The 13643-nt window shown below is 44.0% G+C and overlaps 1 protein-coding gene across 18 annotated transcripts; it reads right to left on the bottom strand.

Annotated features, from left to right (window-relative positions):
- Window positions 1-8023: 8023 nt before the first annotated feature.
- Window positions 8024-13275, bottom strand: LOC121859003 (putative per-hexamer repeat protein 5). Of its 18 annotated transcripts, XM_042355670.1 has the most exons (13): window positions 13193-13275; window positions 12769-12909; window positions 12267-12387; window positions 11837-12043; window positions 11396-11458; window positions 11316-11357; window positions 11202-11265; window positions 11106-11167; window positions 10940-11065; window positions 10543-10905; window positions 10117-10213; window positions 9718-9828; window positions 8024-8520 (listed from the first exon to the last, which is right to left on the bottom strand). In XM_042355670.1, exons 1-13 carry the CDS (start codon window positions 13232-13234, stop codon window positions 8475-8477), a joined length of 1485 nt encoding a protein of 494 aa, XP_042211604.1. In that variant the 5' UTR covers window positions 13235-13275; the 3' UTR covers window positions 8024-8474. The 18 variants fall into 18 exon arrangements, with proteins under 18 accessions (XP_042211604.1, XP_042211608.1, XP_042211606.1 ...); XM_042355674.1 differs by lacking the exon at window positions 11396-11458 and having other exon boundaries at window positions 11316-11378; window positions 11858-12043; XM_042355672.1 differs by lacking the exon at window positions 11396-11458 and having other exon boundaries at window positions 11316-11378.
- Between the last annotated feature and the right edge of the window lie 368 nt (window positions 13276-13643).

Genomic DNA, 13643 nt, shown 5'->3' on the forward strand with positions numbered 1-13643 from the left:
ATTGACCCAACTCTGATGACATTATATATATATATATATATATATATATATATATATATATATATATATATATATATATATATATATATATATATATATATATATATATATTACCGATTATATAAACCAGTATAATAATACTAACCACGTATTGGGGACCTTCAGGGATATGACATCCCTGAAGTTCTTATCCTGGCGCTTACTCTCCTTCATACTACCCGTTGCCACCAGCCACACCACTGCCAGTTTTCCCCTTCGCGGGTTGAGTATGTCTTGGCTGTAGAACATTGCTTCCTTGTTGCTACTCCGCCCACTGTGCTGCTCACTTCTTCCACTTCAGTCCTTGATATCTGCAAGTCAAAATGGTGAAATATTGAGCCTCATGATACATAGCATTACGTAGTTGACAAGATTTATTATCGAATTCACCGACTAGCTTCATTCAATTTTGTATATGAATTTTGGGATATCATGAAGATTAGGAAGCCCAGCTTATTTCACTTTATGCCGAAACATAATTTAGTAATTTGGCACGTTTTGGGAGCATTTCTTGTATATATTGATGTATTACCTATGTAAGAATTTTCTAGAATGTATTGCATCATTTTGGTATGATTTACTTATGTATTGTAAGCCTCGGCCAGAGAAGAACGTTCTAGAACCTCCCAGGCGTGTCTCGCTCCGACTTGCAACGCCTGGATTGTGCTCGGATGTTCTAGGGGCGTCTGATTAGGTATATAATCGGCAACAAGCTGCCGAGGAGTAGTCGACCGTTTCTGTTGTGTGAAGTACAAACCTAGTGACAGCTAGACGTAATTGTTGTTCAAGCATTTTGGAATAGTTGTGAGCAATATAAAGTGAAAAGACTAAGGAATTGTACACCGGCAGTGTCCTGAGTGTATATATATGAATTGAGAAGTACAGTAATGAGGACATACCCCGTGTAGTTTTGTGAAGATTCAGTGATTATTAAAGAGACTACAGTTTACAAGTGTTTCAGTGATGGAAATCTACCTGCCTGTTGTTTGTACACTAATAACGATTGTCAGGAAATTACCGGAGACTAAGTTAAAGCACTACTAACACATGACCCAGTACTCTAGCATTCGTTTCTCTTAACTGACGACCTGTTTTTGTATATGAGGCACTAAGCTGTCGTTTAAGTACATTCAAACTCCCTTTACCCTATTTTCTTGGCTGTCCAGGCAACGGGAGACGTGTAGGTGTGTGATATCGTCAACCGTTTTCTGGCAGTTTCAACCAACGTTCAATGGTACTTTTTCTTTATATATATATATATATATATATATATATATATATATATATATATATATATATATATATATATATATAATTATTCTTTTTTCGGGGGGGGGGGGGCAACCCCTATCGCATAGAGCCATAGACGATATGTTTAGCTCCAAAACCAACTTAGTGTGCAGTAACGTGCGACAGAATTTCCTGGCAAAACTTGTGCATGCGCATATTATTCAACCGGAAGGTTTATCGCACCGGAAGATTTGTCGCATGACACCGGTCCTGGAAAATCAGCGAGGTTCAAACACACCAACGCCGACCTCTTTTCAAATTGTTAGGTTAAATTAAAGAATATTTTATGTACTTGAAAAATTGATTTTGTTAACACAGAAAAATTTATTCGTTATAACTTCGAAGGTAACGCAGTATAGTCCTACTTTAATGTTAAAATTGAAACAAGTCTGCAACTAACACCATCCAAATTATATTCAGTTTTATAAACTGCAAGCAATAACTTACGGTTTAAAAGATAATTCTCTGCTGTTTCACAACTTCTGAACTTCATATACTGTTGACGGCTTAAAAAACCAGGGGTTAAAACTTGGGTCCTCTCTCGCCTCTTCCTGTTGGGAGTTGACTGATCTTCCCGCCAAATTTGAGGCGGGGCCGGGGGCCCGGGGCGTCTAAATCGCCATTATTGTTTTAATGTATTACAAATCTTACACAACAAAGGTCTTTAAGTCCATTTTGTACGTTAATAAATTTACCACTCACCAACCATTAAAAATTAATAGAAACATCTCTCTGGTAAGAGAGAACGAGATTTGAATAAAAAAAGCGTGGAGAAATTTGTCCGATTTATATTACACGACTTCGTATTCAATATTTTATTGTCATATATCAATACGACAGGCCTTAGTGTTTATTTTGTTCGTAAATTAACCTAAAATAATATAGGATTGAACGAACTTTTTCCTAATATGGCCCTTGACTAAACTGTAAAAAAAAAAAAAACGAAATGCTAAGCACGCTCATAAGTTTCGAAAACACATTTTTAAGCAATGCCACTATCAATATTTGTTTACGGCTGTCATGATCTGTAAAAACAGAAACTTTGTTAAAAATATTCACTACTGTAATTTACTAAGTGAAAAAGGTTCTCAAAAGATGTATAAACGGAAACTAGATTAAAAACAATTGATTTATCAATGCGAAAATCAACCTCATATCATATTTCAACTTTCAATTAATTCCACTTAATACTTATTCTTATCATTCATAGATTAATCAAATAAAAAAATATGGATGTCCTATAATCTTGTGAAGTTTTGTTATTAACAATACTAATAAGATATTGAGAGAAAGTTGGCTCCGGTGACCATGTAACTCCTTGTAGTTTTCAATGTTTGGAAATCACCGTCTCATACATGGCGGAAAATACGTTTAAATTAGGGGTACACTGATTTATCATTATGTACAACCGTGGTACCTGGTAAGATATTATAACATATCAGGGTTAAAATGCTGAAAAGGTCAGCCACGGAACTTTATATATATATATATATATATATATATATATATATATATATATATATATATATATATATATATATATATATATATATATATATCAGATCTCTTTTTTTTTTACCTTTCGATTTGACTCTAGAAGGTACCTTTTAGCAGGAGACAATCTTACATAACTGTCCCGCCAATTAGCGTTGCTATCGGTTATGTGATATTTATGCGCATGTTCAGTTTAGAATTTTGCTTGGCTAGTTGCATGATGGATTCTCTGTGTGACGGGTGTTCTTGTCAGCTTGGCAAGCCATTTGTCGTGTCTAAAAATGAAGCAGCTACTATTATTTTTTCTAAGGCTTATGCTATTCTACCAGTTTCTGTGAAGTGTGCAACGTGCGGTTCAAACTGTCACTATCTTCAAGATAAGAACCTTTTGGTTTTATACTAAAAGACGGAAACTCGCAGAGACAAGGAAATCTCACTGTGACTTCTGCGTTACGGGCGCTTATTTTGACAAACTACTGCACTGTACCTAAAAGTAGCATCATTATTATAACACTACAGGAGAAGCTTGATATGAACGCCAAAGAAATAAGAGTGAAATAGTTGATCTAAATGAGTGTTTTGCAATAGGGACTGATGTCTCAAAATGTGAAGAGTATTGTAGTGGACTTCTCCCCTACAACTGCGTATCCGCATTCCGATGCTACCGTATCCTAGCAACCAAACGAGCGGCGTCACCAGATGTTACCACCTTCCCTAGCAAAGGAACCAAAGACAGGTTACTTCTCGGGTTTTCCCAACATGACTCATAGATGACTCACGGCTGCTGGGTATATAAGCTCTGTCTCTCCATTGAGATTCATTCTGGTCTCTCTTCTTGAACAAGCAACACCTCCTCCTCCGCCGCTGCCTGGCGGCCCTCGCTTCTCCTCGCCTGCCTGGCGGTCCTCGCTCCCGCCAGCGAGCATGGCGACCCACCAGCTGTCCTTCTCTGAGCTTCCTCACCAACCAGCTCTCATTCTGGCCCATCTTCCTGAACACGCAACACCTCCTCCAGCAAGCTCCACGCTGTCAGCATTCATTCAACCAGGAGGCCAGCAACAGGCAACATCATCTCTAACGAAGCTCCTGACATCTACCTCCTTCAACACGCTACTCACCGAACGTCTCCACTGAGCAGCTCCTCACCACACGGCACCTCCAGCACCAGACTGTCTATCATATAACTTATATTATACAAGAAAACCACCTTAGAGTTTCCATCCATCCTGAGTGCTAGACAACATTATACCACGAATTCCTACAGTATCATATACAGGTAAGGTTAAGCTCTTAACTTGTTTCTTATAGATTTAAAGATATAAATTTATTTTTAGTATGTTTGTGCAGTCATTTGTGTTTGTGCAGTTATGTATTTGTGCAGTCATGCCACACTTCGATTATGCGGTTCAGTTCTGGTGCCCCTATTATATAATTATAGAATGGATATAAATTCACTAGAGTCGGTGCAGCGAAGAATGACAAAACTGATTCCGGGACTTAGAAACCTTCCATATCAGGATAGGCTAAAGAAACTTAACTTGCATTCCCTAGAAAGACGAAGAGTGCGGGGAGATATGATAGAAGTATTTAAGTGGGGGAAAGGAATCAATAAAGGGGATATAGATAAAGTTCTTATAATGTCCGAGCAGGATAGGACTCGGAGCAACGGATTCAAGTTGGATAAGTTTAGGTTTAGGAGGGAGATAGGAAGAAACTGGTTCACAAATAGGGTGGTGGACGAGTGGAACAAGCTTAGCAACTTTGTAGTAAGTGCGGGAACTCTGGAAAGTTTCAAAAGGAGGCTAAATAGATTCATGGATGATAGAGAGTGGTAGTAACTCTCGACAGGAGCTGCCATGCACAGGCTAACCGGCCTATCGCAGACTCCTTATTTTCTTATGTTCTTATGTTCTTATGTTTGTGCAACCATGTATGTTTGTGCAGCCATGAGGGTGTGCAATCATTATAAATATCACTGACGTTGCTACACACATGTCACTTACATACCAGTATAGCAACACAACACTGCTCTGGTCATCTCAGCACACGTGTTTACCTTTCCTCACCTCTATCTCTAATTGCTTATTGATTTTTTGAGAGGATGGTTTCTGAATTTAGATTAAAATAGAATCAGAATAGAGTGTGTGTGTGTGTAGGTCGGGTGTGTGTAGGTCGGATGTGTGTATGTCGGGTGTGTGTAGGTCGGGTGTGTGTAGATCAGGTGTGTGTATGTCGGGAGTGTGTAGGTTGGGTGCGTGTAGGACAAGACCAGGACACAGATAGAACAAGACCAGGACACAGGTAGTACAAGACCAGGAAACATGTAGAACACGACCAGGACACAGGTAGAACAAGACCAGGACACAGGTAGAACAAGACCAGGAAACAGGTAGAACAAGACCAGGACACAGGTAGAACAAGACCAGGACACAGGTTGAACAAGACCAGGACACAGGTAAGACAAAATGAGGACACAGATAGAACAAGACCAGGACACAGGTAGAACAAGACCAGGACACAGGTAGAACAAGACCAGGACACAGGTAGAACAAGACCAGGACACAGGTAGAACAAGACCAGGACACAGGTAGAACAAGACCAGGACACAGGTAGAACAAGACCAGGACACAGGTAGAACAAGACCAAGGACACAGGTAGACCAGGACACAGACCAGGACACAGGTAGAACAAGACCAGGACACAGGAGAACAAGACCAGGACACAGGTAGAACAAGACCAGGACACAGGTAGTACAAGACCAGGACACAGGTAGAACAAGACCAGGACACAGGTAGAACAAGACCAGGACACAGGGAGAACAAGACCAGGACACAGGTAGAACAAGACCAGGACACAGGTAGTACAAGACCAGGAAACATGTAGAACACGACCAGGACACAGGTAGAACAAGACCAGGACACAGGTAGAACAAGACCAGGAAACAGGTAGAACAAGACCAGGACACAGGTAGAACAAGACCAGGACACAGGTTGAACAAGACCAGGACACAGGTAAGACAAAATGAGGACACAGATGACCAGGACACATAGTAGAACAAGACCAGGACACAGGTAGAACAAGACCAGGACACAGGTAGAACAAGACAGGACACAGGTAGAACAAGACCAGGACACAGGTAGAACAAGACCAGGACACAGGTAGTACAAGACCAGGACACAGGTAGAACACGACTAGGGACACAGGTAGAACAAGACCAGGACACAGGTAGAACAAGACCAGGACACAGGTAGAACAAGACCAGGACACAGGTAGAACAAGACCAGGACACAGGGAGAACAAGACCAGGACACAGGGAGAACAAGACCAGGACACAGGTAGAACAAGACCAGGACACAGGTAGAACAAGACCAGGACACAGGAGAACAAGACCAGGACACAGGTAGAACAAGACCAGGACACAGGTAGAACAAGACCAGGACACAGGTAGAACAAGACCAGGACACAGGGAGAACAAGACCAGGACACAGGTAGAACAAGACCAGGACACAGGTAGAACAAGACCAGGACACAGATAGAACAAGACCAGGACACAGGTAGAACAAGACCAGGAAGCAATATGTAGAAGGTTAAAATGAAATATATATTCAGATCCTAGACATTCCGTGGCCACCATTCTAAGGCACCAAGAGCCCAACAACTCTCTGCTGCTGGGGTAGGAGGAGGAGACGGTTCATTAGTAAGTTTAAGTGAAGCACCAAACTTGAACTCGGCCCGAAGCTTGATTGGTGGAAGTCAGTGAGCTTCTGCCATTGTCATGAGAGGTCAAAGGTGAGGTTGGACTGTCGTTACCACACACGTCAGGAGGTCCTTGTTGAGTGAAGAGCACATTTCTTATAAATTAGTGAGACAAGAAGTTGTAATTAGTGTCTTGCAAGAAGGTTTCAGAGCGAGATTAAGAAATGTGAGCGAAATATGCTTGACAATTAAAATGTCTCACAAATCAATGGTTATTATTTATCTAAACCTCCGGGTCATACCTGGACGAGTATATCTCAGGCCAATGATAACCTTACACCTCACTCCTTCACCGTATTGTGTTAGTGTCAGCCCGGTACCTATACCCAACACCTACTAAACTTGTGAAACAGAAACAACAAAGTTCCTTCATTTAGTTTGATATATGTGAAAACTATTTATCAATCGGTATTAATAAGATCTATTTACATTATAAGACAATTGATATTAAATTAACTATTCTTCTTTTGGTTACTCGTGTTTCTTAGATCATGTTTGGGTTAAAAAAAATGAATCTTCACTATATTTGAGCATCATTACCCCAAGCTCACAAGTACAGTACGAGAGCCTTAATCCTTGATATAAAAACTACGTAAAAAAAATTCAATTCATTTTACATTTTCGGCTCAAGACATGGGAAATTTTAGTACCCAAGAAGAAGATTTACTCAAACTAGTTCACTATTATTTACGGCATACATCTGAATATCATACTGTATTAACAACGAATCGATTCAGATTTGTGTGGCTAAGGTATGGATATATTTTCCACACGTGAGTAACAGTAAAGCGAGAGATAAAGTGTATACAGGGATTTTCGAGGAGACTTTTACTTGCCTGGAATAATTTGAATTCACTATCGTCTTTTGTTTATAATGTGTGACTGACGGTGGCGTACTTCAGGGGCTGGATTGTGGGGGAGGGAATGGGTTAGTGTATGTGACCTGTGTGGCTGTGTGTGGGAGGGATTGCAGGTTGTGTGGGACGGAGTAGTGTGTGTGTGTGTGTGTGTGTCTGTGGGAAGGAGTATGGGACGTAGTTTTTCTTGTCTCTTTGCTCGGGAAGTTAACGGTGTTACTGATGTGTGTTCTCATCACGTAAGCTAAGGTCCTGGTAGCGTTGTGAGTTTCTAAGTCGTGAGGTTGTAGGTTATGGCGGGATTTTTAGAACTTTACATATAAGTGCACTAGAAGATCACTGAGACGGCTTTAAGACATACGCGGAAGATATTTACTCTAATGAATTACCAGCTGGTTCACATATTTTCTGGACTTCATCGAGAGAGCCTTAGGCATCCTGAACGTAGTAGTGTTAGAGGAGGAGAAAATAAATGTTTCGAACATAAATTATATTTCTTTCTTATATATTGTTATATTATGTCAACTTTATTCAGTTAATTTCAGTTATAAGTTATTTAGTTTATGGATTAATAAAATAAATTCAGAGATGATTATTTTTTTATATCTCTACAGCACCTACAATACTCTTCTTCTAAATTTAAAATCACTGTACATAACCAGTTTATGATATGTGAGTTAACAGATTAATCAGCAAGTTTTTTCTATACTCAAAAGCTCCAAGATAAATTTGTCGGCTTTAGTGCCAGAAGCCCACAATATCAATAACTTTAAACAAACGTAGAATTAATTTTTTTTAGGTCTGTCTTCCACGGTGTATTGTTGTGTTGCCACTGCTGGTCAGTATTACTCAGCTGTGTTGACCATCGCGTCTGGAGTGACGTTTGTGAGTGGTCGGTAGTGGTGGTGGTCACTGCTTTTGACCATTACGTTTGCTGGTATGTGGAGCTAACGTCTACTGTTTTGTGGACCAGCCATCTGCTGATGCATACATAGTCTTGACGTCATCCTGGTGTGTGGGTGAGGTGGATATCGCGATCTAGCCAGTGATGACTTTGAGGTCAGCTGGTTTCTCGCAGGCGAAGCTGATTTACATAAGAAAATAGTTAGTTATCAAACGTCTTTATGTGTGTTTGTTTGTTTGTGTGTGTGTGTGTGCAAGTATTCAGAGTTTTGCTTGAATTTAAACTTATTCTGTCTTAGTATCTGAATTTGACTGATTAAACAAACAAACATAACATATCAAGACAAATCAAGTAAGCAAGTTGGATCGATGAAGTAAAATGAGAAAGTCAGGGCAGGTGAGTGGGACAGATAGGATGGCCAGGGCAGGTGAGTGGGACAGATAGGATGATCAGGGCAGGTGAGTGGGACAGATAGGATGGCCAGGGCAGGTGAGTGGGACATAGGATGGTCAGGGCAGGTGAGTGGGACAGATAGGATGATCAGGGCAGGTGAGTGGGACAGATAGGATGGCCAGGGCAGGTGAGTGGGACAGATAGGATGGTCAGGGCAGGTAAGTGGGACAGATAGGATGATCAGGGCAGGTGAGTGGGACAGATAGGATGGCCAGGGCAGGTGAGTGGGACATAGGATGGTCAGGGCAGGTGAGTGGGACAGATAGGATGATCAGGGCAGGAGTGGGACAGATGGGATGGCCAGGGCAGGTAAGTGGGACAGATAGGATGGTCAGGGCAGGTTGGAGTGGGACAGATCGGATGGTCAGGGCAGGTGAGTGGAGAGATAGGATGGTCAGGGCAGGTGAGTGGGAGAGATAGGATGGCCAGGGCAGGTGAGTGGGACAGATAGGATGGTCAGGGCAGGTAAGTGGGACAGATGGGATGATCAGGGCAGGTGAGTGGGACAGATGGGATGGCCAGGGTGTGAGTGGGACAGATAGGATGGCCAGGGCAGGTGAGTGGGACATAGGATGGTCAGGGCAGGTGAATGGGACAGATGGGATGATCAGGGCAGGTGAGTGGGACAGATGGGATGGCCAGGGCAGGTGAGTGGGACAGATAGGATGGTCAGGGCAGGTGAGTGGGCCAGATAGGATGGCCAGGGCAGGTGAGTGGGACAGATAGGATGGCCAGGGCAGGTAAGTGGGACAGATAGGATGATCAGGGCAGGTGAGTGGGACAGATAGGATGGCCAGGGCAGGTGAGTGGGACAGGTAGGATGGTCAGGGCAGGTGAGTGGGAGAGATAGGATGGTCAGGGCAGGTGAGTGGGACATAGGATGATCAGGGCAGGTGAGTGGGACAGATAAGAAAAACAACTTACTGGGAGATGGAACTGCAGCCCTCATCGTTCCATTTAAAATACTTGTCCTCGCGCATCTCGACACAGTCCTCGTTGATGAGCCAGCTGCCATTGGGCTCCCCATATGACCAACTAAACCATTGGTAAAGAGACACGTTATGGGGTGTGGTGAATACAGTAGTTATGACAGAACACACGGTATCGCTTGGGAAATAGAGGTGAAGGACAGACTAAAAAAAATAAATGTATTTATAAAGTGGATATATACCCAGAACATAAACAACTCTTATGGAAATTCGTTTTGTAGTATTGATGATATAATAAACAAGTTCTTAGTTCCTGTTAATATTATCGATAATAGAAAGACAGATGTTATGTTTTTGTTAATACTAATAATCATAAAACTAAATTGGTTCTTACTTCATGAAGGTAGCGACGCTGTTGTCAGAGTCCCAGATGAACGTGCCTTCTTTCGACCTGTCGTTTAGGCCGATCCAGGTGCTCCCCATGAGTAGGCCTACAGGAGTACACAGGTAGTGGTCATAATTTAGAGGTCACACACACACACACATCATGACGTTCACACCAATTGTCTTAACATGCCAAGGACCCTCCCCCTCGATCTACACGAAGGAACACACCATCATCTCCATCATCCTCCTTCTACTTCCTCTCCTCCACACATCCATCACCTCCAGCGGGGGAACATCCACCGCCTGACATCCATCTTTCCTCCAACACCTCCTTCACCTTCACTGGGAATTACTACCCTTTCCTCACTTCTTTCACAGGCTCACATTCTCTCACAGGCTCACCTTCACACCAAGAACCAAAGCAGTTCCTCACCTTGAACAAAGTCGTTCTCAGACTGACTGGAGATCTTGACGTAGGAACTACCATGATTTTCACAATATTTCTTTCCTTCTTCCCAGGTGCCCTCAGTGTTCATGGTGACATGATAACAAGATGATTCGAAGCTGTCCCATCCAACGGGGCATACTAGAGTTGTTCTGGTTGTTGGTTCAGGTGTGGTGGTTATGGTAGGGGGGATGGTAGTAGTTGGTAGAGTGGTCTCTAATTCAGCGTTTTGAGCACAGTCTGGGTTGGTCTCCGTGCCATCTGGGTATTGTGTCTCTTCTGTGGGGCCTGTGACGGTGGATGCGGTACCTGTGACGGTGGATCCGGTACCTGTGACGGTGGATCCGGTACCTGTGACGGTGGATCCGGACGGTGGATCCGGTACCTGTGACGGTGGATCCGGTACCTGTGACGGTGGATCCGGTACCTGTGACGGTGGATCCGGTACCTGTGACGGTGGATCCGGTACCTGTGACAGTGGACCCGGTACCTGTGACGGTGGAACCGGTACCTGTGACCGTTGACCCAGTAAGTGACGGTGGACCCGGTACCTGTGACGGTGGAACCGGTACCTGTGACGGTGGACCCGGTACCTGTGACGGTGGATCCGGTACCTGTGACGGTGATCCGGTACCTGGATCCGGTACCCTGTGACGGTGGACCCGGTACCTGTGACGGTGGAACCGGTACCTGTGACAGTTGACCCAGTACCTGTGACGGTGGACCGGTACCTGTGTGGAACCGGTACGTTGACCCAGTACCAGTGACGGTGGACCCAGTACCAGTGACTGTGGACCCAGTACCTGTGACGGTGGAACCGGTACCTGTGACGGTTGAGTACCAGTGACAGTGGACCCAGTACCTGTGACGGTGGATCCGGTACCTGTGACGGTGGATCCGGTACCTGTGCCGGTGGATCCGGTACCTATGACGGTGGATCCGGTACTTGTGACGGTGGATCCGGTACCTGTGACGGTGGATCCGGTACCTGTGCCGGTGGATCCGGTACCTGTAACGGTGAATCCGGTGCCTGTGACGGTGGATCCGGTACCTGTGACGGTGGATCCGGTACCTGTGACTGTGGACCCAGTACCTGTGACAGTGGAACCGGTACCTGTGACGGTTGACCCAGTACCAGTGACGGTGGACCCAGTACCTGTGACGGTGGATCCGGTACCTGTGCCGGTGGAACCGGTACCTGTGACTGTGGACCCAGTACTTGTGACGGTGGAACCGGTAACTGTGACGGTTGACCCAGTACCAATGACGGTGGACCCAGTACCTGTGACGGTGGATCCGGTACCTGTGCCGGTGGAACCGGTACCTGTGACGGTGGACCCAGTACCAGTGACGGTGGACCCAGTACCAGTGACTGTGGATCCGGTACCTGTAACGGTGGACCCGGTACCTGTGACGGTGGACCCAGTAGTAGACGGTGATGATCCACCACAAGCCTCCCTCTGTAGCTGTGACTGAAGGAGCTGAACATCTGTTGGGTGAGAGAGAGAGACGCCTTCAATATGGTGTTGACTTATTGTGCTGGCACTACTGTATGGTCAGCCACCACCACTTAGTCAGCCAGCAAGTGTTACCTAATATTGCTGACACTGCTACAAAGTCAGCCAACAATTACTAATCTGGCTAGTGAAGGTTTGACGTTATGAGGAGACTAGAGGAACCTAAACTCTACCTGGGTACTGGTAGTGACTTACCTGGCTCGTCGTGCACGAGGGAGCAGGTCATGCTACCGTCCATGTTGTGTTGGACCATCACCATGAGGCCCATCTCAGCCAGACGACCATTACGTGTGTACACTGGGCCAGCTGCCACCATCTGCGAGTATAATAAAGTTTAATACCAACTGCCACCATCTGTGAGTACAATAAAGTTTAATTCCAGCTGCCACCATCTTCCTCTAGAAAACGCAAGTAATGTTAATTTGGGAGACAAACAAACGAACAAACATCGTTAGTTACGTTTTGCTTATTCCTAAACATACTGACATTTTTTTTAGATTTGCCCCGCGATGGGGCTAGTTTATTGAGCACCCCATTGCATCCTGTGCAAGGCAAAGGACAAAAGCGTTTACAGCGCCCAATAGGGAAGCATGCGGAGTTCATGACAGTGTTTTTAAAAACAGACATAAATTAATGTCAGGTCGATTGCAGTTACCCGAAGAAGAGGTAGTTATAATGTAAGAGAGTGGAAGCTTACCTCCAGTGTCTCTTCACAAGGAGCACAATTAACTTGAGGCTGGTCGAAGGAGAAGTCGAGCGTCACGGTGGACTGACACAAGGCGCCTGACCCCTGTCGACCAACCAGGCCCGCCTCGCTCACCACGCCCCCACACACCACCTGGACCAAGTATCAACACAAACTTCATTACATAACATTTTTCAATGGTTATTAGCTTGATGAAGAACCAGTGTTATGAATCACTAGTTCTTAGGTAGGTTTGAGGTAAGGACGGGCGAACAGATAACTAACTACAGACATTAAAAAGTGAAGGACATACTGCCCCGAGAAAGCAGTTAGGCCTATGTGATCTAGGTTTGAGTAGTGCTGCTATAGATGCTGTGATCAGGTCAGGTGAGGCTAGAGGTCAGTTCTAGATCAGACTAGATTGTAGGGGACTCACCATGGCCAGGGAGACCAGGAGAACCAGCTGATGTACCCACATGTTGTCAGATTCACAGTGTGTGTAGCGGTGAGCACACCTCCCCATACTTTATATACCCTCTGAGACCCCCCCCCCCACCCCCAATTACCCACATTCACCACCAACACCTACACCTTCGCCACCACTCTTCATTATCACAGGTGTATTTAGATGAATATTTGCATCGTGCTTTGCTTATTCGATTTACGTGGAGAATATTTTCTGTAATAAAATATAGTTGTTATCGGAAAAGACGCTGTTAGGTTTTACCAATTTGAATGATTCTTGATATACCGCTTTTGGTATGATAAAATAATGTTGAATTAAACAGTAGACGTTGTAGTTACAGCAACGGCAATAATGATCTCGTCAACTGTAGTACTACTAAGGCAAAAATAACGAAAAAGGCTAAAACATCAAAACAAAACTA

This window comes from Homarus americanus, unplaced genomic scaffold, assembly GCF_018991925.1.
Source record: "Homarus americanus isolate GMGI-L3 unplaced genomic scaffold, GMGI_Hamer_2.0 scaffold27339, whole genome shotgun sequence".
NCBI lineage: Eukaryota > Metazoa > Arthropoda > Malacostraca > Decapoda > Nephropidae > Homarus > Homarus americanus.